The sequence below is a fragment of the Rhinolophus sinicus genome, linkage group LG16 (assembly GCF_036562045.2).
Source record: "Rhinolophus sinicus isolate RSC01 linkage group LG16, ASM3656204v1, whole genome shotgun sequence".
NCBI classification, from domain to species: Eukaryota; Metazoa; Chordata; class Mammalia; order Chiroptera; family Rhinolophidae; genus Rhinolophus; species Rhinolophus sinicus.
The window spans coordinates 32,793,388-32,819,539 of NC_133765.1; the positions used below are offsets into that span (position 1 = coordinate 32,793,388).

Here is a 26,152-nt window from a genome sequence, read left to right on the forward strand (position 1 = left end):
CAATAAGCCACTCAGTTTTCGTATTTGAGGAGGAAAAAGGGTTCCTAGATAAGGTACTTACTTGCTGTATATGTTTTGAGCGAGAAGATGAACAAAGGAAAATGTTTCTAAATAAACCTCCTTAAATTGTATTTGCAGCTTACGATGTATATATTACATCTGCTTGATTTTTCTTATAATACACTGTAGTTTACTGGTGTTTAGGGAAAGGATGGGTTTTTTAAACAAAAGCCTATGTGGATGTACTCAGCTTGGATTACTTGTATGTAGTATTTGTGCTGTGAGTGCAAATGAGGTATAGATTAGAATTCCCTATAAGCTTTAAAAATTGGTAAACTATCACAGAGATGCCCTTTAAAAATGCATAGTAAAAAATGTTTCATCTTCAATTTTCTACAAATAATTTCAAGATTTTAAAGTTTTTCTAATTGATTAATAACAATGATGAGACTTCATGGGCATCATTATTCTCTTTGTGATGACCATGTTTTTATGTGTGAAAATTAATAATACAGCACCCAGGTGGTTTTTTAATTAATTTTTGCTTAGAAGGTAATTAAAAGTAAAATTTAAAACTTTTCAGTACAAAAATTTCTTGAATAAAGTTAAAAAAATAGAAACTCTGAGATTCTCTACTCTGTCTTTATGAAACCTCATAAATAGAACTTGGGATTTGGGAATTGCTTTTCCCCAGATTTGGAATTGCTCCAGATGGAATATTTAAGAATCTTGGAAGTAGAGAGGATTTTAATGCTGATGGTTTGAAAATAAGGGAGCATGACTGACTCTCTAGAAATCACCATGCAGTAGAACTTTCTGTGATGGTGGAAATACGCTACAAATTGTGCTGTCTCGTTAGTACCGAGTCAGTGCCTGCACAGTTTTAGGGGATCTGAAAGTTAACTTAATGAGCGTGATGATAAAGAATGGCCTTTTAATAAGTCAGTGGGTTAGAAGAAAGATGCTGACTACTTTCATAGACTGATGGAACTGTTGAGCTCAAGAAAAGCAGTTATCACATTATTTTTCCCAACTCCCAGAAAACAGTCACTGACTCTTCTTAAAAATACCTCAATATAATATTGTATCCTAACTATACTTAAATTTTAAAAAATAGCTTTTTTGAAAAAGGACAAAAAACACCGAGAGAATATATTGCCACAGTTTTCCTTGTTAATTGTTTCAGTGTATGTTAACTCACATAGTGAGGGAAATTTCCCAACGTACAAACTAAAGTGCTTTCTTGAATCGCATCTGGGTATTAACACCTGCTGTGGCGTTGGCAGTGGATGCACAGGTGATCCTAGCACTGGCTCTTTGCCTCGCCCTTCCCTCTTTTAAAGATACATATGCAGCTAGAGTATTGGTGGCTGGGCCCAACAGTGTCAAGCGTTTCAGAATTGTTTCGTGTGCCTAACCCTCTGCATAACGCATACATGGGACTTACCCAGAGTCATTTGTGCTGGTGACTCTTGGCAGCCTTGCCTGTCAGACTACTGGAGTGAGGGTGCCTGATCCCAAAGCAGTGCTTGCTTCTCCCTGTCAGTCCCCTTCCTATATGTGTGGACTTACTAACACACGTAGGAACACGAGGAACTGTTTTGGCATTGTTTCTGTGTATGGCCTTAGCTTCTCGGGGTGTTAGGATTGATCTGAGAGCCGGCCGGGAGTCACGTGTCGCTTGAGATGTCTGCTCATTGCTCATCACGGTCAGACCTGGGTCCGTCTGTGAGCTACCATCACCGGAAGCAACGAACCCATCATACTGTGCTTCTGATTCTCAAGTTGCTCTTTAGGGAAGATGCGAGTACATGCATTTATACCTACTCTCCCTGTTTTGTACCAAGATATGGTCTGTGCTGAGATTCACAAAGAATTGGCTTTGGGTTCTTATGTTTAATGAACACATATTTACTTAAACTGGCTCATCATGTTTGTAGTACAGTTCTTTCTGAAATGCTTTGAAGGGAGTTAATTTTTCTACATAGTTTAGGTAATTCCATCTACTGGATTTTATAAAGCAAAGGTGAGAAATCCTTGAGCAGGAAGAGCTTGGGCAACGATGAACTGAGTGACAGAGTGACTTCTGTGATCAGCTGAGAAAGACTGGTCATTGGCCCTGAAGATACAGCGCTGACCTTGCCACGTACCTTATGCAGCCCCTTCCCCAGCCATAGAATGTGTGCCCATGGGGCACTGTACTAGCTCCAGGGCAGTAGCATGGTGAGGGTAGCCAGCTGACGGCCTTGAGCTAATGCGTGTGTATGAGAAAGGGGTGGGGGGCATGAGAGACAGTGTTTGAATGGTTTCTGCCTATCCTTTTAAGTTTCCTTTTCAGGAGAATGTAGTGATTTTTAAGAGTAAATTTAATTAGGTTTTAATATAATGTATACAACTGTAATATGAATAAAATGCTAGTCTGATTGTTAAGCAATAATGTCACACTTAATTTTTTCAAGAATATTGATGGTTTACATGGAGTCAAATATAGATTGGTAACCACCTATGTTAGGCCATTGAGCATCAAGCCAGCTCAGCTGATGAGGCGTAGAGAAGCAGTTAAGACCATCACACCTGTCAGCTGTATACACTCCTTTTTCTTTCACTTTAGTTTCCACTGGCTCCCTTGCTCAGCAGTATGCGCACCCTAATGCTACCCTGCACCCACATACTCCACATCCTCAGCCCGCAGCTACCCCCACTGGACAGCAGCAAGGCCAGCATGGTGGGAGCCACCCTGCACCCAGTCCCGTTCAGGTAAGGAGACTCTCCGAGGCCTTGGTAGAGTCGCTTCGTCTTTCTATTTACTGAGCGTTCTCTTCAGTGCCAGGGAAGGGGCCTGCCTCCTGGAGCCAGCATACAGCTCTGCAGACTGCCCCTGGGTGGTTGTAAGGCACATTAAAATACATACTGAGAATAAGATGATTGGGTAAGTTCTAGAAATATCAATATTAAAAATCCCAGTTTAACATAGAGAATTTTCTTGGGACTTTATTTCATTCCTAATGTTTATATGATGATTTTTTTTTTCTTTTTCTCCCCCTCCTATTAGCCTGTTTAACCATGTTTGTTAACAGCAACAGTTAAGGATCTTTTTGACATCTGTCAGTTCCCTGGGGTAGTAGCCTTGTTTCACCTCTGCTTGGTTGAGGGTTGTAACTGCCAGGCTGAGAACCTGGCTGGTACCCCAGAAAGGAGGTCTCTGAACCGAAGGCATTCTCCCTGTCCCCCGCCCCGGCAACCCCCCCTGTTCTTACCACGCTGTCCATTGCCCGTCCTCGTAGATGCGCCCAGGTAGACCCTGGTTTCATGTGCAAGGCTTGGCTTTGTGTGTGATCCTTAACTGCTTTTCATTACAGAAGTGGTTTTCTTGATTCTTTCCTGTCACTTTGCAGCACCATCAGCACCAAGCCGCCCAGGCTCTCCATCTGGCCAGTCCACAGCAGCAGTCAGCCATTTACCACGCGGGGCTTGCACCAACCCCACCTTCCATGACACCTGCCTCCAATACGCAGTCGCCACAGAATAGTTTCCCAACAGCACAACAGACCGTCTTTACGATTCATCCTTCTCATGTTCAGCCGGCGTACACCAATCCACCCCACATGGCCCACGTACCTCAGGTAAATCAGCTTTAGCCAACTTTCTGCGAAGACCAAGTAGAATACGAAAGTTACCAGATAAGCAGCAAAGAGCCAGATCCTCTCCAAGCTAGGAAACCCTGTGTGTGATTTGCTTGTCTCCCTTTTCCCGCTCAAATACATGTGATCTGACCCCAAATGAATGTTTGTGTGGTTTTGTAATGGAATCAGTGAAGTTGCTGATTGGTCAGTCCTTTACTGTTTACCAGCTGAGACCTTAAACATATCTTTGACTCTGGAATGCAACCCAGTCCTCCTTTCCTTTCTGTGTCTGCTTTGCTATGTTTACATAGCTTCATTGATATATACATACATCCATATATATATTCAGTCTCTTTCACACACATACATGAAGTATGACAGGAAGGGTGGACCTTCACAAGTTCTCAGCTGTCTAAGGAGACTACCCTGGGCCTGTCAGTTTGAATGTTAGTCACATGAATTCCAGAGAAATCTCTCCACTTGTTTTCCATACATCTGCTTTGACCATATGTTGTACTTCTTGAAAGGGCTTGGCCTTGTACATTGGTGCAGTGTAACTAGAAGCTGAAAGCACCCAGGTGTTCGCAGTTTTCTTAAAGAGCAGCCCTGGATGCACTTTGGAGCTCACTTCCAGTGTGAGCTTCTGAAGGTTGAAAGGTGTGGTTGCCATCTCAATGGTTGCTGTCTGCATCAGCTGTTGAGGAAGGTCCAGTGCAATCCAGGGCCAGGTGGGATTGTCCTCATGAGGAGAAGGACGGCACTGAAGTTGGCTCTAACGCTGTCTTTGAGGCCCGCCCTGGAGCTGTGAAGGGTGAATCGGCTGTATTTGATGTCTCTTTTTTGCTGCTTTCATAACAGCACACTTAGGCTGGTCTAAACGAGACTGCCTCCCTGAACTCCGTGTCACAGTGTGCCACTGAGGCCCTGGCGTGGTGGGGGCTGGAAATGCAGCTCAGTGGGAGCTAACTCTCAGGGGGTGACCTTGTAACTAGAGTTCCACAGCTCTGGGAAGTTTGGGCGTCCTCCCTGCCAAAGTGTAGGTTCTGTAGTGTGGCGCACTGCAGTGGATGATTTGCTTTCCTGGATGGTGGGGCGGGGAGCTGGTTTGGTCAGGTGTGGGCCAGCACGGTGTGGCTGCATCAGGAGCTTCATGAGAGCTGGGGTCCTGTAGACGGCTAGGAGAAGCTGGCAGCTAAGTAGGTATGTGAGCTCACATGTAGGTTGGGGTTCGTAAAACCTCACTTTTGTGTTTTTGTGCTGAAAGACCAAAAACGGTTAACAGGGAAGCCCAGATATGCCATAGGCCCATTTGAATATGGAAGAGAATGAAAACAGCATTTCATCATGGTCTGGAACTGCGCGCGGTTTGGGAGGCAGGAAAATGAGGTCTCTTCTTGGCCCTGCCAGGTCCCTGCAGAGCTGGGATCCTGCTGTGTTGGGGCGAAAACCTTCCCAACTTGACAGTGAGACCGGATTGAGCTCACTGTCACTTGGTACAGGGACACTGAGCTGGCCTGGATTATTTCTTATTACTCCTCCCCCTCTCACTGGAGGCGCTCACTGCAACCTCCTCCTCCTGCTGCCCCATCAGCCTAGCATTTAGCGCTAGAGTAAGGGGGCCTGAGTCTCTTCTCTCACTGCCGACTCTTCACTGAGGTGTGCTGCTCAGCAGGCAAGTGGAGGGGTGGAGTGGGGCAAGCAGTAATCCGTGGAACAGAATCTGACAGTCCCTGCTCATACTGGAATAATCTGCTTTCCGACTAGAAAGGAATGTCCTCTGTAAAAGTCCTTCAGGCCCCACCTGGAAGCCAGAATCAAGTATGATTGCATCTAGCCTTCTGTTGAGAGTGCTGCCCTAGGATCAGGGGTCTGATGTTTGTGAAGACCTTACCCATACGTGGAATCCAGTGATCAGAAATGCTGAAGGCTAGGACCTTGCAGCCCTGACTTACCCAGGCTCACTGGGGGCCTGTTCCCTCAGCCTTGCAGGATCTCTGCTAAAGGCCGAAGCTTATCTGTAGGTCAGTTGATGATCACTAGGGCATGTCCCCAGAGAAAAAGACAGGGTCCTGAGTGCCCACTGTTGCCCTTTCCTGAGAGCCCCAGCCCAGTGAAAGGAACACAGTTGACATGTTGTTTAAGCTGGAGATGTTGCCTGTATGCGTAAAAGAGCTCTCTGTTTCAGGCTCATGTACAGTCAGGAATGGTTCCTTCTCATCCAACTGCCCATGCGCCAATGATGCTAATGACGACACAGCCACCCGGCGGTCCCCAGGCCGCCCTCGCTCAAAGTGCACTACAGCCCATTCCAGTCTCGACAACAGCGCATTTCCCCTATATGACGCACCCTTCAGGTGAGGCGTGTGTGTGCAGGGGCCGCCGGGCACCCCAAAGCATTCTGCTCGCACAGATCGAATGGCAGGCAGGGCCAGCGCTTCAAGCCCCGCGTTTGAGATTGAGCAAGCCCCGTCCGAGTGCACAGTAGGGGCCGTGGCGATCAGTTCAGTGTCAGGGCCTGAGGCTTCCAGAGCCGAGTCTGTGTGTGTTCTGACGGTACCGTGTTTGGCTGAGAAGCAGCAGCCGCATTCTGTCTAGCTGGTGCATGCGTAGGGCTCAGTTGGCCTTCCTTGTTGACAGGCTGGACAGGGCAGCGTTTTCCTTCCTGAGTCCCAACAGTCTGACATTTTGGGGGGTTACCATCCAGACAGAGTTTGATTGTAGCTCTAGAGAATACTGATTGAGAAAGTGCTGTGTATGGATTGGTTTTGAGTGTAGTATTAGCTCCCACCTACGCCCTGACAGGGAGAGAACGCCCCGTGTTTGTGCTCTAATACTTGATGGCTGCCATGGCGAGATTTCAGTCTAACCTGTTCCTCTGAAAGCAATACTGGTGCTTGGCTAATACTGGGGAGGGGGTATGTGAAGGCCTGGTTTTCTAGCCCATGAGCAACAAGTCTTCCGAGAGTTTTATCTGAAGTGGTTTTACGTCTTACTGGTTTGTTTCTACCCATCATCCCCTCCCCCTTTGGTGCAGATGGGATGGGGGGAAGTGAATTAAATTGTGAGTCTTGTTCAGCTAGCACAAGGATAGTTTACAGTCATGTGCTGCAGAGACACTAGGCTAATGTGCAGTATTGCCAGTTTTCTGTTTAAATATTCACTTTTCTTTTTTACAGTACAAGCCCACCACCAACAGCAGTTGTAAGGCTGCCCTGGAGGAACCGAAAAGCCAAATTCCCTCCTCCCTTCTACTGCTTCTACCAACTGGAAGCACAGAAAACTAGAATTTCATTTATTTTGTTTTTTAAAAATATATGTTGATTTCTTGTAACATCCAATAGGAATGCTAACAGTTCACTTGCAGTGGAAGATATTTGGACCGAGTAGAGGCATTTAGGAACTTGTGGGCTGTTCCATAATTCCATACGCTGTTTCAGAGTCCCGCAAGTACCCCAGCTCTGCTTGCTGAAACTGGAAGTTATTTATTTTTTAATGATCCTTGAAAGTCATGAACACATCAGCTAGCAAAAGAAGTAACAAGAGTGATTCTTGCTGCTATTACTGCTAAAAACAAAACAAAACAAAAAATCAAGACTTGGAACACCCTTTTACTAAACTTGACAAAGGTTCAGTAAATTCTTACCGTCAAACTGACGGATTATTATTTATAAATCAAGTTTGATGAAGTGATCACTGTCTACAGTGGTTCAACTTTTAAGTTAAGGGAAAAACTTTTACTTTGTAGATAATATAAAATAAAAACTTAAAAAAAATTAAAAAATAAAAAAAGTTTTAAAAACTGATATCCAGTTAGTGTGTGTTTGTATAAACTACTAGTTAATATCAAGGCAGGAGGGCTGAGTTTGTGCTTTCTTTATCTCCTGGAAGGTTAGTTGTCAAATGATTTTTCTTCTTCACCTTTAGTTATGGTTCAAGGTATCTCTAGAAAAAGACAAGACTGATATTCTCTTTGGTGGATAGAGGTCTGCTTCAGAAGGAGGAAGTCTGGCCAGAGTTGGGCAGCGCAGCGCTGCAATTCCACATTCTCAGCCTGATGCTGATTCTGTAAGCTTCCTTTTTCATATCTCCTGAACCCAAATGAGTGTTGTTAGTCAGAAGTTGTCCTGACTCAGGCGTCTGTCTGTTTTACCAGTAGGGGGCAGGAGACACTTTTAAAACACCTGATAAACTCGGAGGGCAGAAAAGATACAGTGATGTACACAGCAGGTTGTTGCTATAGACTCATAAGCATTTGTTAATGTCCCCAGTTTGCGGGGGAGGGCAAAAGGAAAAGCAAGTATTTGAGCAGGGTAAGGATTTTGCTGAGACCCTAGTCATATCATAATAGAACTTTTAAATAATTGTGGCAACAAATCAAGATTCTGAAAACTTTTTTAATTCACATGTAGCAATTTGTACATTGTAGCAAATTTTGCATTATTCAAGAATAAGTTACTTATACAGTACATAAACAAGACATAAAAATTTGCCAAATAACCTTCTGCCTATAATGATAGAAGATGAATTCATTTTCTGTATTGTTACAATGCTCTGCTTATTCCAACCAAACACTAGATGTCAGATGTGTCCTTGTTAAGAGGCAGTGGATAATGTAAGTTCCTGTAACCTGTGGGAGATGTTAGAGCTCACATGACATTTGCGATAAGAGACTTAGCCCTGAATAAAAGCATGAAGGAATTTTAGGCAACCCTTAGGGAAGAGTTCAAGGCCTTGATTTTAGGTTAAGAAACTGTTATATAAAAATAGTGTTCTCTGGCCTATGATTTTAATGATTGCTATTCCTTTTTCCTACACGGTCCGGAAATGATCAAAGGCAGAAGATTTATACCAGATAAAGCCATATGGATTGCTGGTCTAAAATTCAAGGCAGGTTAGTTGACTTAATTCTTTGGTGCTGGTGACTGTTAGTAGTTTGTAAAAGTTAATTAAAGTCAGATTAAGGAAGTGATGGTGCTGGGAGCAGTCAAGCTGTCTTTGTTGTCTGTAAGTAGATAACTGATGGTTGCTATCCCTTTGGCACTCAGAGCCTGGGTTCAGTGGAGGCTGCTGGCTTGGCCTCTTGCTGCCAACAGTGGTCACATCAGGACTGGAAGGGTGGTGGAATGTGCTATCATCGTGGCAGGCCAGCTGCAGCTAACAGGGTCACTGAGGGCATCAAGCCCAGGGACCCACTGCTCCCTCCTCCAGCTCGACCTGCTCTAGCAGGAAGGAAAGGCATTGGTTTAGTGTCACTTCTTCCCAGGCCATTATGGGGTTGTTGTCAGAATGTATTTTGAACTATCCTGGTAACTCAGACATGTTTAGAAAGGAAAAGTTTTTCTTGAACATTTTATACTGAAGCAGTCTGGAGGTGGGTGACTTCCAATTCTGTCAGAATCTGAGCTTGTACTTTGTAGCCAGTGGGTCAGAGCTTCTGGTTTGGCACTAGCTGAGACGTGTACATTGAGACTGCTCAGGAATGAGTGCCCCTGGCTTGAATATGTCATATCCCAAATGTGGAGGGAGGAGGGCATTTACTCAGTTCCTTTCCTGTGCAGACAAGGGGAAATCTGCACCAGTAGACTTGTCAGCATTGACTTTGTGGTTAGTTTTCTCTTTAAAAAGAGACATTCAAAATAGTGCTCGCTCCCCTGGTTCGCACTTTGCTTAATTAGCATTCCTTACTTAGAGAAGCTGGATTCGTAGAAAAGAAGGATCCTTAGAAATGGACCGCAAATCTGGATCAGGGTTGTATCTGCTTTACAAACTCTCAAAACACCAGGAGTGTCGGTTTTAAAAGTAATGAGGTGGGCTACTTGCCTCTCCCCTCCCCTCCAAAAAAACCCCAGAAAATTCTAGAAGCAAATGTCTGACCTCTTGGAGTACAGAGAATGGCTATAGGGAGCAGACCAAACCCTCACCCCAGATAAGGCAGTCAGTAGTCAGTTTTAGGCCAAGGTTTAATTTTAGCCTAAAATTGATGTGCGTCTATATACATGAAGCTGTGCTGAGCTGCCAGGTTCCCAGGAGCCACTTGGGTGAGCCTGGCGGCTGTACTGAATGGCTCTGCTGGCAGCCGGGAGCAGCTGACTTCACTCTGTCATGTCACTGGCCCCTTGTTTCTGAGCCTCCGCCTGGAAGATCTGGGAGGAGCCAGCCCCCCACCCCCGTGAATTGTATCACTTGTGAAAGAAGTATAGATAGAGGTTTGACTGCGGGCCCTCCCTGCCTGTTGGAGATGTGTCTGTGCACACACATTCTTCATCAAGTGACGCAGTAACAGCCGGAACAGCACACTGATTATGGGCAGTTAAAGGAGCTCCTCATTAGCCGTGGCAACAGATGCCTAGCTTCCATTTTGGCTCAGGAATGAGTCTAAAACCTTGTGGGATAATTTAATAAGCCATCAGACGCTGGGGGGCTCCGAGCCAACCCTGTCGGTGAAGAATTGACTAGAAAGGCCTAGGAGCCCTTCTTCCCTTTTTGTTTGTTCCTCCTTTACATCTCAGTTAGTTGAACTCTCACTATAAAGCTGCTATAAACCAAACTCCACTTTATTCATAAGGCACCAGGGTAGAACTGTAACTTGCCACCCTCCTATTTCAGTAATTGCCTGAATGTCCCTGAAAGGGTGACACATCACTTCTTTACATTTAGGAAGGACAGTTGCTACTCAGCAGCAGGTGACTGTCCTGAGGACGCAACAGACCAGGAAGCCAGGCGTGCTGGCTCACACCGTGAACTAGTCAGGTAGGGTTTGCATAGCTGTCTGACTATAAAAATCGAATGGGTATTAATTCAAACAGTGCAATGAAATAAGCAATGGTTTAGTTTTGAAACCTGAATTCTTTGAAAAATTAATCTGAGGTAAAATGTTTAAAATCATTTTTGACCTTTAACTTGTCCATCTGCTAGAGCTTTGTCCTAAGGCTGTGTCGAAGCAGGTTCAGGGTGGTCACCTATGGCCTGGGTACAGCAGAGGTGCCATGTGGACTGAAGCTACAACAGGAAAACCATAAGAGAATCCAGGGCTTGTTAGTGTTTTGGGCTTAAAGTCTGTCATCAGCTGTGACAGCGTCAGTGACGAACAAGTTTCCACTGCCAGTTCTGGCCCTAACCCTGCCACCTCCTCTAAGAGTGATGGGGAACAGTCCTAGGGACCCAGGGCAGGAGCTAGAGGCATCTGCAAACAAGAACTACATCTGTAAACAATGAGAGAAAGACAGGGGGTAGATGAAGCTTACAGGAGGCCCTTTAACAGGCCTAATAGAAGGGTCACATCCATCCAAACGGGAAGGAGCAGTTAGTTACCAGTGTCCCTTAAATCTTTCTGAAAGGAAGGAAAGTTACATTCACAAGGTGCTCTCTGCTTGCTGTGCTGGGCCAGGGACTCCTCACCGCCTGTCAGAGAGGCGTGTACTGATTGTCGACGGCCCGCAGGTGGCTCCGGGAGGAGGAGTCCATCTCGTAGTCGGAGTCGCGGGCTCGGCTGGCAGGCTCAGGCTCCAGGTGGCGCAGGCTGTTGGCCAGTTCCTCAGGTGAAGGCACCAGGTGGAAGATCTGCTCGGGAGGCGAGGCTCGGCCTGGGACAGCCTCTGGGCCGAGCCCCCGGGGACAGCCAGAAGCGCTAAGGTGGGGGAGGCCCAGCTCTGAATCGCAGCGAGACAGGGAAAAAGGGAAGAGGACCGTGTTGGAGGAACCTGGGGGACAAGGGACAGAGACCATGCTGTCAGTCGTAACGGGGCAGGGAGGTGTTGGAAGGACACAAAACGAGTCCATGTCCCGAGTTTGCAGCAAGCTTTTTACCCTCTCTCTCCCTGGATCCCTGTGCTATCCACCCCCTTTAGCAAGGGGCATTGGGGTCACACCTGGTGGCTGGGAGACGACTACCACATAGCTGGACAGCCGGACGTCACAGGCAGCACCGCACTCGAGTGGGATGGGTGAGCGCTGAAAGTGGTGGAGCATGTCCATGACCGAGGGAAAGTGAAGGTGCTGCACTCGGCACTGGCCCCGCTCGGTGAGCGACAGACGCAGGTGCTGTGGGGACAAGCCAGCAGGCTCAGGTGCTGGCCCCACAGGGCCTTCAATGGGGCGGGGGGGAGAGGAGCCCCAGCTGCGCCCCATACCTTGGCTATGCCCTGGAAGTTGAATGTGAGCACATACTCCCCACGCCGTGTCTCACTCTGCCGTACCAGGAACACTCCGTGGGCGTCAGGGCCCTGCAGCTGGACTAGCTGGGCTGCCTTCACTCGGGAGATGGGACCATGGAACCAGGGGTAGCGGGACAGGAAGTGATCTGTTTTCTGGCAGGCTGGGTCCAGCAACCCCCCAAGAGAAGCACCTGGTAGAGAAGATGCGTAATGTGACCCCCCTGTGGCTGCCTTTCACCCTGGGCTGAGGCTGGGCGCCGAGGTACGCAGAGGACAAAGGCTTGGACCACTCACCTTGGTTCAGGGAATCTGTGCTTCCCCTGGGAGAGCTGGCCATGGGTGGCTCGAGAGCTGGGGGAACGTGCAGCTCTGGGTCTGTGCTCTCCAGCCTGCTGGAGAAGAGGTTGGGTTAAGGCCCGGGGGTGGGGAGTCGGGGTGCCAGACAGAGCTGTGCCAGGAGGGGGGCCCTACAGGACTGGGGCTCTCACCCTTGGCCTGTGCATTCCTGGAGCTCAGCCATCCATGAATTCAGCTGCTGCTCGTCTCCCACCTCAAAGATGATGTCTGTTCGGTCCTTCACCTGGTGGGGAGGAAGAGTACGGCTGGGTGGGACCCCTGCGGTGTGTGTGTGTGACCCTCGGGTGTGGAAATCTGTCACTCACCTTCAGCACGAAGGTGTAGAGATTGTCGGGCATCTCGAGGCGTGTGCACCGCCGGACCTCCTGGATGCTGGAGCAGGCTGCTTGGAGCTTGGGCTTGGAACTCTAGGAGACCAAGGTGGGGCAGTCAAGGCTCGTCCCTGCTGGCCTTTTGCCCCCCCCCCCCAGGCCTCTGTTTCTCTGCCGCCTCCCCAGGGGCCTAGGGTGCTGCTGAGGAAGGTCGAGCACGCTGGCTTGCAGGAGCCCACAGAGGTGCCTGCCACTACCTCTTCAGCACTGTCCCCACACACTGAGATCCCCAGAAAGCTCTGTGGGCCCTGGGCCAACCCCTTCACCTGGACCTGTGGACACTGCAGCACTGACATGTGTTTCTTTTCCCACTGGTGGAGCAAAGAGCGCCCTGGGCAGCTATGTCACACTGGCTGCCTGATCCCCTCATCACAAGCGCAGAGATGGGCCATGAGGGTATCCAACCCAAGCCACATTCTGTGGTGCTGACTGCTGCCCCCCCCCCCGTCTTTGTCGTGCCTTTAGCTCCTCCCTCCAGTAGCCCCCCAGCAGTACCGCTCTCTCCTGGCCTAACAGCCCTGGAAGCAATTCTTGGTGAAGTCACTTGCCTGAGGAAGGAAAGATCAGGTTTTGAACCCCTAGAACCTCAAACTCACTAATCTGTCAAGTCTCAGGACAAGGAGAGGTAGATTAGCGTACGGGGTGGCAGAATGGCTTAGCCACAGGCTTTTGGGGCTTCTGCCAGTGTGCTCCAAGGGGCAGAGCCTGGCAGCGCTAGCCCCACTTTCTGCCAGCCAAAACCCATGTCCAACATCTCCCCTGGCGGATCCAGGCATCTCCCCTGGCATCCAACAGATACGGGTTCAGAGTAGGTGGGAAATGGTCCCCAATTCCTTTGCCAGCAAGAACCCCCCCTTCTAGGTCCTGGCAGCCTGGCTGGAGCAGGGGCTGACCCTGTGGCATCTGACCCCAGAGAGCAGGAGGCCCTGCAGCACCCCAGGACCCAGGAGCCAGCTTTCTCAGAAGGGAGGTCAACCCTCCACTGTCCCCCATCTCCTCCACTGCCTCTTGTGGTAAGAGTGTTTCCCGGGGGGTCATGAGATGATCAATGGCTGCTTCCAGCAGAGGCCAACAGACAATAAGAAAGGTGGAAGGAACCAGAGATGAGTTGGGGAATGCACACAGGAGGCCCAACTGGGTCCCCTTCCCTCCATCAGCTCTTTTCCCAAGGGCTGGGAGACAGCCAGTCAGGCCTGGGTACAGCCCCTACTAAGCCAGCATGGGGTGGGGAGGTAGAAACAAGGCTTTGGGGGAATCCATCCGCCACCTGCTCTGGCCAGAAGGGCACGTCTTAGTCAGGGGCTGCCTTTTTAGAAGGGGTACGAGCCGATCCTCAAAGCCATCTGCTTAACCATGCTGTGGACACACAGGTACCAGGCATCGCTGACAGATGGATGTGACCGCAGGGCCACACTGCCTGCCTTCAACCCCCCTCCCTACCCTGTGGCAGGAGGGCCAATGAATAACAGTGAGGTGAGAGGGCAGCCTGGCCAGGCCAAACAGGGGCTCTTCCCAGGCCAGGCCCACCCCAGGGGGCCTTGGAGCTCCCAGTCCCGCCCTGCGTGTTGGACACAGCAGTCTAGGGAGAGTAGCAGCAACTCTGGGAGCCATAATGTGTATCAGGGCTCACTGCACTGTGGCACCAACGTCACGCGTGAGGGAGCAACTTGGAGGGGTTGCACAACCAGTAAATCCCAGCCTGAAGTAACCAGCTCCAGCCAGGGCATTTTCACCTTCCCAGTTTCTCTTCCATAGCCCCCACACCCTCATTTCTCAGCCTGGGAGTCAGATTTGGGGAGCACAGCAGTCTCACACAGCCCCTGCACGGGCACTGGACACGCCAGAGCACATGGGGCGTGGGGCCTCTGTGCTCCCGGCAGCTTTCACAGTCAGCCAGCCTCTCAGAGCCTGTTTCCTGTCTGCAAAATGGGTAAGGTATGAAAGGCGATTTCCTTCCTTCTCCTGCTCTGCAGTTGGCCCTGCCTGGCCCCCCACCCTCCCCACCAGCTCCAGCCTCAGGATCCCTGGGAGGAAGTGGGCCAGGCCAAGAGGGGAACAGGCCTAGTCTCCCTTTCAGTTCCGCTCCGGGCCCTGGCCCCAGTCCCAGCCCCAGTGAGTGCCGAGATTAAGCAGCAAAGCCACTGGTTTCGCTCTGAATGTGGGGCCCTCTGTGCCAGCTCCACCCCAGCAGCTGAGGAGCTGCTGGCCTGGCAGGCAGTGGTAAAGAGGACCCCCCCCCCCCTGCCCCGTGGCCAGCCCTGGCTGCAGACGATGGTACAGCTCACGCTGGCTCGCATTCCCCTGCAGGGTGAGGTGGCACAGATTCTTCCCGGACTCCCCACAGCAGCCCTGTGTGAGCCCCGCCCCAGGCAGCCCATGTGTCCCCCAGGGCCACACAGCTGTACTCCTAGAGCTGGGAACCCCAGCCTGCCAAGGATCAGAGCCAGTATGTCTACCTGCTGCTGGTAGTGGGGACATGCCCGAGGCTTTGGCCAGATTGGAGGGCCACTGAGAGCATGAGGACAGGACATGCCCACCTGTGGCTGGTCCAGAGCAGGACTCAGGAGCACTGGCCACTGTATGGAGGGACCTGTGGATGCCTTTCTGGTTGAGTGATGTGATGAGACCGAGCTGGGACTGTGTCAGCAGCTAGAGGAACATTTGGCGGCTTCAGGTCCCCTCCTCTCACATGCCCTCTATCCTACCTGCCTTGCTAGGCCAGCAAGCAGCTGCTCTCAACCCACCTCATAGTCACACTGTGCTCAGGTGATCAAAATGGCCAAACCACTCCAGATATTTGTGGTACAAGAAATAGAATGTCACCCAACACATCCTGCAGCATCCGCTACTGGGGAGCAAGTCTTCTCAGCTCCTAGCATTAAAAAAAAAAGCTGGCTGCTTTCTAATGGCTACTGTGACTCCAGGTGGAAATAACCCATTTCTTTCTTTGCTGTGGCTGCTAGGAAGCTCAAAAACCAGCTGGAAGGACAGTCTATTCAGTGGACAGTGAGGCTGGGCAGAAACTATACACACCGTAGAGCTTACATTTCTCCTTTATCTGGGCTCTGTAATTCTCTTATCAGTCTAGGCTTTAGGGTTCAGTCCTGACCCTTCCACTTAGATAAATCCTGGATAAGCGGCTCAGCCCTCCTTTATCATCTATAAGGTAGAGCTATTTAATAGCCCCTCTCTTTAAACAGGGTTGGCTAGTATTAAGTTTCCAGTCTGGGGTCTGAGGCCAGCCAAGGTGTGCAAAACCTTTGTGGGCTCACTCCACTGACACAGTACCACAGCGTTACAACCATAGTATCACAAACATGGGCACTACAGCTTCCCCTTCGCGTGGCCTAGTATTGGCCACACACCTGCTCGCTCAACCTTACAGACCCTATTTGCTCCTTTATCATCTTCAATGAAATTCACGCATAATATAACCTACCTGCCTACATATCCTAAGACAAAGGCAAAAGAGGGGATGTAGCTCACATTAAAATAAGATGTCCTGTGCCTGTGCAGACAACACAATGACCTACTCAGGTGCTTCTGAGTTTGTTTTGATGAGATCAGAACATGAAGAAGCAAGAAGGCAAGGTGAGCCCTGGAAGGACAGTCTATTCAGTGGACAGTAAAGCTGGGCAGAAACTTCTGTGGACTTCTCCGTAACACCGGGCAGAGTTCTGGCTCTAGAGTTGTCATCTCACACTTCCGCAGGGCAGCGTGGAAAGCTGTGCCTCAACCCACAGTTCTCCCAGACTCCCACTGACCAAGGGTCCCTGTGCTCCCACCGGTGGCCTCTGGGCCTGCCTGGAGAGAAGAAAAGTGACGGCTGAGCCAGCCCTTTCCTGTCTACCTCTCTGGGCCTTGCTTTCCCTCATGCCTTCACCTACAACTGGTCCCACAACTGCTGCCTGCCGATCCCTGTGTGCTAAGGGGCAGCGGGCAGGGATGGATGGCCCTTCCAGAGTCTTCTAAGGTAACTGGGCTGCACCCTACTCTGCTGTGTTCTCAAACCATCTTGAGTGGGGCCTGTCACCATTCATACCCTGGAGACCCCGGCAGAGGGAGTGGCCAAGACCGCCCTGAGCTCCGGGTGCTGGTGCCCCCGTAGGAACGAAACACGGAGTCCCTGACTCACAAAGCTTCCGTTCTAGCCAGGGAGATGGATGCTCAACAGGAAGGAGAAAGTAAGGCCAAGGCAGGCAGGTGAGGAGGCAGCGAAGGGCCGACCTTGGTCGGCTATGCTGAGAGCAGGGCTGAGCTTCCCAGGCACTGGGATGGCCTCACAAAGGCCCTGCAGTGGGAAGCACATGGACACTTGCAGAGGCGGACAGGTCTCGTGTCCTCCTAGAAGTCCCTATGGGGTCTTGGCTGGGGGAGTCAGCTGGGGCTTATTCCGAGCGGCATGTGGAAGTGGCAGCTGGATGTGTAGATGTGGAGCGCATGTTGAATCCCTCGACAGAAGCAGGCCTGCTTGTGGGCCAGACCCAGCTCTGATCGCCGCCTCCACAGGAAGCTGTGGGGAAGATGGCATCTAACTCCCCAGACAGCAAAGGGCCTGGCACAGAGAGCCCCACGGTCTGGGCAGGCCGGGCCCTCACCATGGCCTTGTTCCATCCACTGTGCCAATTCTGGCCACTGAAGGGGCCCTTGCCCTTGAGCTAAAACCTTGAGGAGAGACCGCCCACCCACCACCTGGCATCCCACAGGCCACTGCAGCCCCCTGGCAGTCTGTGTCTCCGTCACTCCTCTCCTACAATGAGCAGCAGTGGAACAGGAAGTAGGACATAACGTGGCTAGAGGTCTAGGGCCAAGTGACAAGCCTCTGCCCAGCACCCATGCCTTCTAGGTGTCATCTCCGGGGCCTGGAGCCGGGCTCTAGAGGTGCTCAGATGAGCCCTGGCCTGCCACTTACTGCTTTGGTATCGGGCCTGGCATCAACCACAGCCTCATTGTACACGGGGACAGGAAGTAGATCCTGCTGACCCACCGGGAGCGGGGGGGCTGGGAGGTGGTCTTGGATGTGGGCCTGAAAACAAAAGGTTTAGAGCAAGTTCCAGGTCCCAGTCTTAGATAGCTGGGTCCCCCAGAGCCCAAATGGGTGCTGCCTGGATGAACGAATGAAAGAAAAAACAGATGAAACATCATTCTGGAAAATGCTTACTCAAGTCTTACTGACTGTTATCAAAACACCAACCTAAAAAAACAAAGAAAATGCCCTGTCTTGTTCCAAAGGATTTTAGTCATGGTACAGGGATATTCAGAGAGAGGGAGGGAGACAACTGCTAGAACACAGGCCATAGTCCCACTTCCCACAAATTTGTCTCTGAGCTTCCTGGCAGCCAGTGCAAAGAGGGATTCTCCAAGAAAAGTCAGCTCTTGTGTGCAGCAGTCCATTAAAGGCTCTGGGAAGGACCAGAGCAGAGAAACCTGTTGAACCCATGTGTTCCCCAGATTTTGGCCACCTAATGTCCTGCTCAGAAACCTCTCTGGGGCCTGCATAAGCACAGCACAACAACCTCCCCATGGGGTTTGGGAATTAGTCCTGGCCTTCAGTCACAACTCTGCCTCAACCTCCTTGGACAAGCAACTCTCCTCCCCTGGCCTCAGTCTGTACTTTTGTAAGGTGAGATACTGTCACTACCGTTCCATGAGAATTAAGCAATACAGTGTATACAAAGGTGCTCGCAGTGAGTATGGAAAGGTCCTGGGGGTGGGGGGGTGGCACAAGGCAGGGATGAGCTTAGGAGCCCGTGTGAAGAAGCAGAGATTGCTCCAGAGCAGAAGCGCCTCCCTGAGGAAGCCGTGCTCCACTGTCCCGCCCTCGCCCACCCGCTGCAGTCGGCTGTCACAGCTGTCTCCCCACCACTTGACCATGCACTCAAGAAGGCCTCCCTGCGCCCTCTCCATCTTTGTGTCTTCGGCAGGGCACAGAGTAAGTGGCTATAAGTGTTTGCTGAACACTCTGCAGTGGGGAAGGTAGAGGGAAACGCTTTGGCAGCTACGGGACTAGCAAGAGCCAGCACCCAAAGGCCAAAAACTAGAGCCAAATCCACAGGGGAGTCAGCTGTGGCTAGAAATGCTAACAGACTCTTCATACCACGCTTTAGTGACTACCTGCTATGTGCCTGGGCTGTCCACCAGTGGCTTCTGGACTGTTGAATTCACAGGCCAGCACCATTTCAAAGATTTTCCAGTTTCACCAAAAAGAGCATCATATCAAGGAAGAAGGGCTGGGACCAAGGAAGTAGGAAGGTTCCAGAGGAGAGAACAACATGGTGATACTCTGGTGAGGAAACCCTCACCACCCTGCTTCGGTCCTTCTCTCTGAAGACCAGTAGCGGGAAGCCTCCCATGAGCCCCCACAACAGCCCTTGAGGCTGGTGTTTTATCCGCACTTCATAAACGACAAGGCTAAGAAAACCTCCGGGGCACAGCACAGAGAAAGCATCACAACCAGGTGGCCTGGAGCTTCTGGAAGTGGGCCCGTTACCACGGGCCCAGGTGGATGTGAAACCCACTGGCACTGAGGAGAGCTGGCGCGGGACGCCACGCCCGCCTCCTCCCCCGCGCACCAGGGAGCCACAGAGAAGGAGGGAGGGCACAGACCACCCCACGGAGGCAGGATGCTGGGGGCTGAGGGAATGCTCTAAAGGAACCCCACAGTAGGGTGAGGAGTTGGAAAACAGGGTGACGTCCTGACCTCCCCGAGGTGATCAACATCAGAATTGAGCTGCCATCCATCAGTCCTCGCAGGTACATCCAGACCCAGACTCTTCCCATCCCCCGCCTCTGCTCAGATCGTGGCCTGTGGGCCCCATCTCGCTGAGCGTGGAAGCCCACGTCCTTACCATGCCCCACGAGACCCTGCACAAGCCAGTTCTGTTACCACCTCTACCTCTCACCCTGCTCCAGCCACACCAGCCGCCACTGTTCCTTAAATGGACCCAGCACACTCCACTTCAGGGCCTTTGCACCATGTTCCTTCCATCTGACAGGCAATTCCCCCACATGTGCACAAATTGGCTCAGATTCAGGTCTCAGCTTGTGTCACCTCCTCAGGAAGGCCCTCCCTAACTATAGTGTCTAAATACACAGTCACCATCACCTAACCCTCTTTACTTCCTTCACTGCATTTATCAACCTGTGAAATGGGCTCTGTGGGCACTTGGTCTTGCTCACGTGGCATCCCCAGCACTGAGCACAGTGCCTGGTAGGTCGTGGGTGCTCAATTTCACTCCTACAACAAATACCACAGGCCTTTTGTTTGCCAAATATCATGAGTGCTGGGGGCCAGGGGGGCACAGGGTCTGGCCCCACAGCAGACACCCCACTCCAACGAGGGCTCCGGAGGAGCGTGGTCAGGGCGAGGGACGTGGCTGGGTCTCCCCAGGCTCCGGCTGGCCAGGGGAGAGGGCGGGCTGCGCAGAAGGCTCTTCACACCCTACAACAGCACTGCTAGCAGCCCCATGTCACAGATGGAGAAATGGAGCCCCCGGAGGCATAATCACTTGTCCTGGCCACAGGGGGAGCCGAGTAGAGCTGGGGCTCGGACCGTCGTCTGCCCAGCCCCGGGGCCCACAGCCCATGCTCTCCCCCTCACTGTAGCTCTCAGCAAAGAAAAGCTCCCCTCCTCCAGGGAGCCTTCTCTGGTCACATGGTGGTTAGTGCGATTCCTGTGCCTCTGCCCCTGCACAGGCCTTATCAGGTCCAGCCATAATTTCCTGATGGTGCAGCTGCCCCCACCATCGGACTGGGAGTTCCTCTGGGGGTGGGGACAGCACCAAGCCATGTTCCCAGCTGGGGCCCAGCGCCGGGTGTAGTCCAGAGCAGGTCCTTAGGGAGGGTTTGTCAGATGGATGGGTGAGTAGCTGGGTGGGTGCCTGGGGCCCCAGCCCTCAGATGTCTGGGGCGCAGAGGCAGATGTGGGGCGTGGTGAGTTATCTCACCCCCTTGTTCCCCAGCTCCTTTGGAGGCAAACTGAAGGCAATGAGCCAATTCCATGGACTGAACACAGATTGGAACTACAGGCCACAGGTCACTTCCTTCCTCTGCCCGCAACCAGGGCCCAAACCCCTACCCCCACAGGCCATTCAAATGCCGGCTTCAGCCACTTTTTCTCAGTGTGACCCTGAGCAAATCACTTCTCTGCTTTTGTTTCCTCGCGTAAAATGGAGGTGATGGCAGAAGGCACCCTCTAGGGCTTCTGTAAGTGAACCTGCCTGTTGCCCGGACTCCCCAGCGCCTGGGCGCCAGAGCTCCTGTTTGATCTGTCCCCTGTGGTCTTATGCTCCCAGTCCCCACGGGACCAGGAAAGAGATGAGATAAGCTTCCAGAAAAGCCACATGGATCAGTTGCCCCCCTTTCTTGGCAAATGAGAGCCCCTCAGTGCCAGAAACAGACCTCCCCAGAACCAGAGAGAGAGACAGACCCCCAAATAGAACTGCTCTGCTCAGAGATGATCCCTATCATCTCACTTCCCTCCTCTGGGCAGGTGGCCCCCAGTTCACACCCTCCCTGAGTGGTGGTGTGGGGGTGGGGGCTAACCCACCCACTCTTGGACCCTAAGGCCCTAAGTAGGGGGGTGGGGATTAGCCCGAGGTGCTGGGATAGACGGGCTGGAGACCCATCGAAAGCTCCACCTGCAAGGGCCTGCCCCCAGGTCAGACTCAGAGCCCTCTCTCTGAGACCACCCCCACACACAGAATCACAGTCACAGGGACACAAAGTCCCTCTTAGATGCTGGAGCTACCTCCCCCTAGAGACAAACACCCACAGCCAGTCGACCCCCTCCTGACATGTGGACACCTGAGTAAGGATGAGCCGGCTGTGCAGACAGGTGTGCATTTCTGCTCTGAGGCCAGCCATAGTGGGCGACACACAAGGTGGGGGAACCGCGGCTTAAGAGGGACCAACCCTGGAAGCCCCACACTCCCTGCACCCGTCATGGGCGTGACTGAACAGGTGAACCAAGGAGCTAATCACCCACCAGCACCTTCACCAGCTGATCTCGCCTCGCCTCAGGGTGACAAGTCCAGGCCACACCTCAGCCCTGTGGAGAAGGGGGGTCCTGGGACAGGGCCTTGTGGGACACGGAGGGAGCCAGCGCCACCTTTACTAATGACACCTGCAGGCTTTCTCCCCTTGCACCTTTACTCAAGCTGTGCCCTCCATGCAGGCCACCATTCCTGCCCACACATTGGCTCTCAAGGTAAATGACTCTCCAGACCCTGGAGCTGAAATGTTGCAAAGAGCAAGCAGTCACAGGCTGCTCAGCAGCCAGCTGTGAGGATCCCTGCTGTCCCCGCAGGCCTGGACCGTTTCCAAGGACAGAGCGCCTCTTGCATATGCTCAGCCAGCACCCAGCCGGCCCAGAACGCCTGGGGGTCCAGAGCAGGGTCAGGGGCCCAGCCAGACCCCATCCCCACTGCTCACTGCAAACCAGCTGCCACCAGTTCACACCTTGAGCGACCACATCCTGCTCCCAGCATCCTCCTCTCCAGGAATCTTCCCTGACCCCTACCCTGTGCGGCCATAGAGCCCCAGGGCAAATGTGCCCTGTCCTCGTCCGCACCTTTACCCAAGCTGTGCCTTCCTTAGTGCCGCTCCTGGCACCTCAGTCCCAGGGACACTCCAGGCCACAAGGGCCAGGTGTGGTCAGCTCCTTCAGATAAAGGGGAAGCCATGGTTCTGGGAGGCCATACCACGTGTTCAGACCCCTGAGCAGGGAGGGAATGTGCCAGGCATCAAACCTGACACTGCCCCCCCACCCCCCGGCCTTCCTGCTGCAGAGGAGAGGGCTCTGTTAACTTGGGAACCACATCCCCCAACCCACCAGGAAAGCAGAAGAGCCCAACAGAGTCTGTGGGTGACCAACAGGGTGGGTGTCATAGGGCAGGGGTCCCAGAGCTGGCCAGCCCCCAGGGGCTTAAATGGGGTGCCTACCTCCCAGCTCTGCTGTGGAGTCAGACCAGATTGGGGAAGCCCAACAAGGCAGCCTGGCTGCGGCCTCTGGCCCAGCGTCTGCTCTGCACTTGCGGAGGAGGATGGAAAAAGTTGTGGTTAAGAAACAACAAATAACCTCTGTCACCAGCCTCGGTGGGGGATACACCAGAAGAGAAGGGGCTCGTCACCACCAAGATCCCCAAAAGCCCTGGACGGTGGCCACTGCCTGCCTTCGAAGAATGATGATTCAGAAGAAGAGGTGAAGGCGAGGGCCTCTGGGTGCGAGGGGCTGCAGGGGCACCAGGAAGGCTGCGGCAGCTGAGCCTCGGGCTGAGCTCACAGAAATGAGGGCGAGAGCCAGAAGCCGGCCAGGTCACGGCTGCAGCCACCACACCAACAATTTCCACCCTTCCGAGCTCAATCTGGCACGACCTGTTAGTATCTTAAGCCCGCATTTAGTGAGCATTTACTATGTGATATGCCTTGATACACGGCACCTCAGATATCAAAAAACAACAGGATATCACACCAGCCACAGAGAATAAAAGCCAGCTGGATTAAATAATTAAAAGCAAAAAATAAAACCTAAGTAATTACCTGGTCCCAGACCTTTCTAAATAGAAAAAGCAGACTGAAACCATAAAGGAAAAGATTACTGTATTTTACTGTCCAGACAAAATCCTCCATAAGCCAAGAAACTCAGGATCAAAATTGAAAAGTCAAATGGCGAACTAGGGAACTATTTGCAACATGTGATAGCTGACATCCATGTAAAGAGCTCTTGCAAAACAAGAAAAGGGCAGACAGTGTAGGAGACAAACACGCAAAGTAAACGGCCTGTAAGTCACAAAAAAATACATATGACCAAGAAATCTAAGAGAAACAGTCAAAATCCACAGGGCAGGAAGTCGATGAGTGGTCGCCAGGGGTTGGGGATGGGGAGTGGGCGTGACTGCCAGTAAGACAGGGCTTCTTTCCGGGGTGATGGAAATGTAGAATTAGACAGAGGTGGTGGCTGCACCCACAGTGAATATACGAATATACTAAACGCCAATGAATTGCACCTTTACATGGTGACTTTTATGTGAATTATATCCTTTTTTTTTTTTTTTTTTTTTAAAGAAATGGCCCGTTCCACTCGTAACCAGAAAGGGCAAGATAACCACTTTTCAACTAGAAGTTGGCAAAGGTTTTTAAAATAACACCCAGTGCTGGCAGCCCTAGTGATGGAAAAAATACGTAAGTATAACCTCTCTGGAAGGCTATTTCAACAGCAGATACCGAAAGCATCAGAGATGGCTACTGAGCACATCACTGGCCATCAAAGAAATGCAAGTCTCTTCCCATCCACTACATGACTCTATTCAGAAAGACAGATAAAAACAAGTGTTAATGAGAAGGTGGAGAAACGGGGACCCTCAGACATTGCTGGTGAGGTATAAAGTGGTATAGTGCTTTGATTTGGTTCTTCAAACGCTAAGCACATTGTTACCACATAACCCGGCAAGTCCACTCGATAGATACCCCAGGGAAATAAAACCACGTCCCCACAGAAACTCACACCGGCCACCTCGTTTTATTGTGCTTCGTCTTATTGCGCTTCACAGCTGTTGCATTGTTTACAAACTGAAGGCAAAAAGACTGCGCCTCACTTTATTGCGGCGGCCTGGCACTGAGCCTGCAGTATCTCGGAGGTCTGCCTGTACGCGGATGTTCACGGCAGCACTACTCAAAACAGCCAAAAAGCGGGAATCTCATGTCTGTCCAAAGATGAGTGGATAAGCAAAATGTGAACCTTGAAAACACGAGGCTAAGTCAAAGAAGACAGTCACAAAAGACCACATACTGTTTGACTCCATTTATATATATGAAAAGAGCAGGATAGGCAAATCCATAGAGACAGAAAGCAGATTAGTGGTTGGCTGGGGCAGGAAAAGAATGGGGAGTGACTGCTGATGGGGACAGGGGTTTTTTTTTGTGTGTTTTTTTTTTTTTTGAGATGATGAAAACGTTCTGAAATTTGATCACAGTGATAGGCGCCCAACTCAGTAAATACACTAAAAACTACTGTATACTTTAAACAAGTTAATCCTGTAGTGTGTAAAGCTGAGAGCATGTGTGCAGCCTCAGAGGGACTCACAAAGCCTCCCAGCCAGCACTTCCCCTTCTAGGAACTTAGCAGAAGGAAATAATCAGAGACGGGCACCAAGATTTGCACCAAGATTTCCGTACAAGACGTTCATCACAGGGTTATTTATTTGAGCAAAAAAGACAGAAATGATTGAAATAGTCTAGAGAATAGATAAATATGCCATGGCCTAACTGTGTAAATGAAATACTGTGTAGCCAGTATTCAAAAAAAAGACATGGGAAAAAAAAAACACATGAAAAAATATTTGAGAAAACAGAAAAATGGTCAAGACGTGTAAGTGCAAAAAAGCAAGCAGACGAACATCAGTCCCACTAGGGCTGGGACTTTTGTCCACAAGTTCCCACCTGTATTTCTAGCATCTAAACACACAGCAGGGGCTCCAAGGCAGCCTGACAGTGCCGTAGGAACTGCAATTCTGAGGAAAAAATAAATACAAGAAAAAAAGATTACAGAGAAATCTACCAAAATGGGAATGCTGGTTCTCTCTCGGTAGTGGGATTATGGATGGTTTTCCTGTAATTTCTGCGATGAGCTTTATTAATTGAAAACTCAAAAGCAAACACATTAGGAACTCAAAACTTGGAGGCCCTCGGTAAATTTCCTAGATTACACGAAGATTTGAGATGAGACAAAGCACGGAAGGCCTCCACTTCCAGAAGGTTCCCTGGAGAGAGGTTTCCTCTCTGCCGCTGCTGGGGACTTCAAATCTGTGATGGGAGGATCCCTGGCCACAAGTGAGGGAGGACCCAGTCTCCTCATGTACACCGTCAACACTGGTTCCAGAGATCCATGGCCTGAGAAAATAGTGACCTCCCCAGCTCAGAGGGGAGCTAGGAAAACGGGGAGTGGGGCCCCAAAAAGGAAGCTGAAGCGGCCCCTCCTGCCTTGGGGGAGGAAGCTACCCCCACCACCACCACCACCACCAGTGAGGACCAGCCACTGAAAATGCCGAGATCTCTTCTTGTGCATTCTGGTTTCCTTTTCCATTCACAAAGGAGTAGGTGGGGGATTTCCAGCAGCACCCGCCCAGCTTGCGGGCTGTCAGCTGGTGCCTGCTCCAGGCTACTGTGAGGGCCAGCCAGGTGGCTGCCCATCCCAGGGAGGGTGGCTAGGGACCCACCTCTGGGATCTGGCCACTTCCTACGCAGAAAGCTCCTTCTTCCTCTCAGGGTGGGGACACATCGTGCCAAGCCTTCCCTGAGCCTGTTTTTGGCTTAATCACCCAGCAAGGCGAGTACTGATATTCCATTTTCCAGATTGGGAAACTGAGACTCAGGCCAAGATCTGAACCAAACTGCTCCCCAGCCACCAAGCCCACAGTCCAGACTCCAAGTGACGGTCTTGTGCCAACACCCAGACCCTCAAACAGAAGACCAGCTTCCAAGAAGCTGGCGACAGCAAACAGGCCCTGTGGAAACAGCCCCCGCGAGGCGCCCAGCCAGTCAACAGTAAACTAATCTTTCCCCGCCCTCCTGCTGTTGGAATCAGGGGCACTTTCTAGTCTGTGGATTCATAGAATTTGAGCTAAAAGGACGCCGATACCATCTGCCCGCG

At 51.1% G+C, this 26,152-nt stretch overlaps 2 protein-coding genes across 32 annotated transcripts in view; one reads left to right on the plus strand and one right to left on the minus strand.

The window, feature by feature from the left end:
• The window catches only part of ATXN2 (ataxin 2), a 100,407-nt gene extending 92,981 nt beyond the window's left edge, over window positions 1-7,426 (plus strand). For 20 of the 26 annotated variants that reach the window (XM_074321354.1, XM_074321339.1, XM_074321331.1 and 17 more), the window contains 4 exons: window positions 2,612-2,757; window positions 3,396-3,623; window positions 5,809-5,977; window positions 6,800-7,426. In XM_074321354.1, the coding sequence (XP_074177455.1) occupies window positions 2,612-2,757; window positions 3,396-3,623; window positions 5,809-5,977; window positions 6,800-6,828 (572 nt within the window). In that variant the 3' untranslated portion in view covers window positions 6,829-7,426. The remainder of the gene's footprint in view (window positions 1-2,611; window positions 2,758-3,395; window positions 3,624-5,808; window positions 5,978-6,799) is intronic. The other 6 variants (XM_074321343.1, XM_074321348.1, XM_074321351.1 and 3 more) reach the window with 2 other exon arrangements.
• Window positions 7,427-7,997: 571 nt separating this feature from the next.
• The window catches only part of SH2B3 (SH2B adaptor protein 3), a 39,041-nt gene continuing 20,886 nt past the window's right edge, over window positions 7,998-26,152 (minus strand). For 2 of the 6 annotated variants that reach the window (XM_019734063.2, XM_074321357.1), the window contains exons 3-8: window positions 12,439-12,540; window positions 12,265-12,356; window positions 12,071-12,165; window positions 11,753-11,967; window positions 11,492-11,663; window positions 7,998-11,323 (exon numbers count right to left, since the gene is read on the minus strand). In XM_019734063.2, the coding sequence (XP_019589622.1) occupies window positions 11,028-11,323; window positions 11,492-11,663; window positions 11,753-11,967; window positions 12,071-12,165; window positions 12,265-12,356; window positions 12,439-12,540 (972 nt within the window). In that variant the 3' untranslated portion in view covers window positions 7,998-11,027. Of the gene's footprint in view, window positions 11,324-11,491; window positions 11,664-11,752; window positions 11,968-12,070; window positions 12,169-12,264; window positions 12,357-12,438; window positions 12,541-26,152 lie in introns of all 6 variants that reach the window. The other 4 variants (XM_019734061.2, XM_019734062.2, XM_074321359.1 and 1 more) reach the window with 3 other exon arrangements.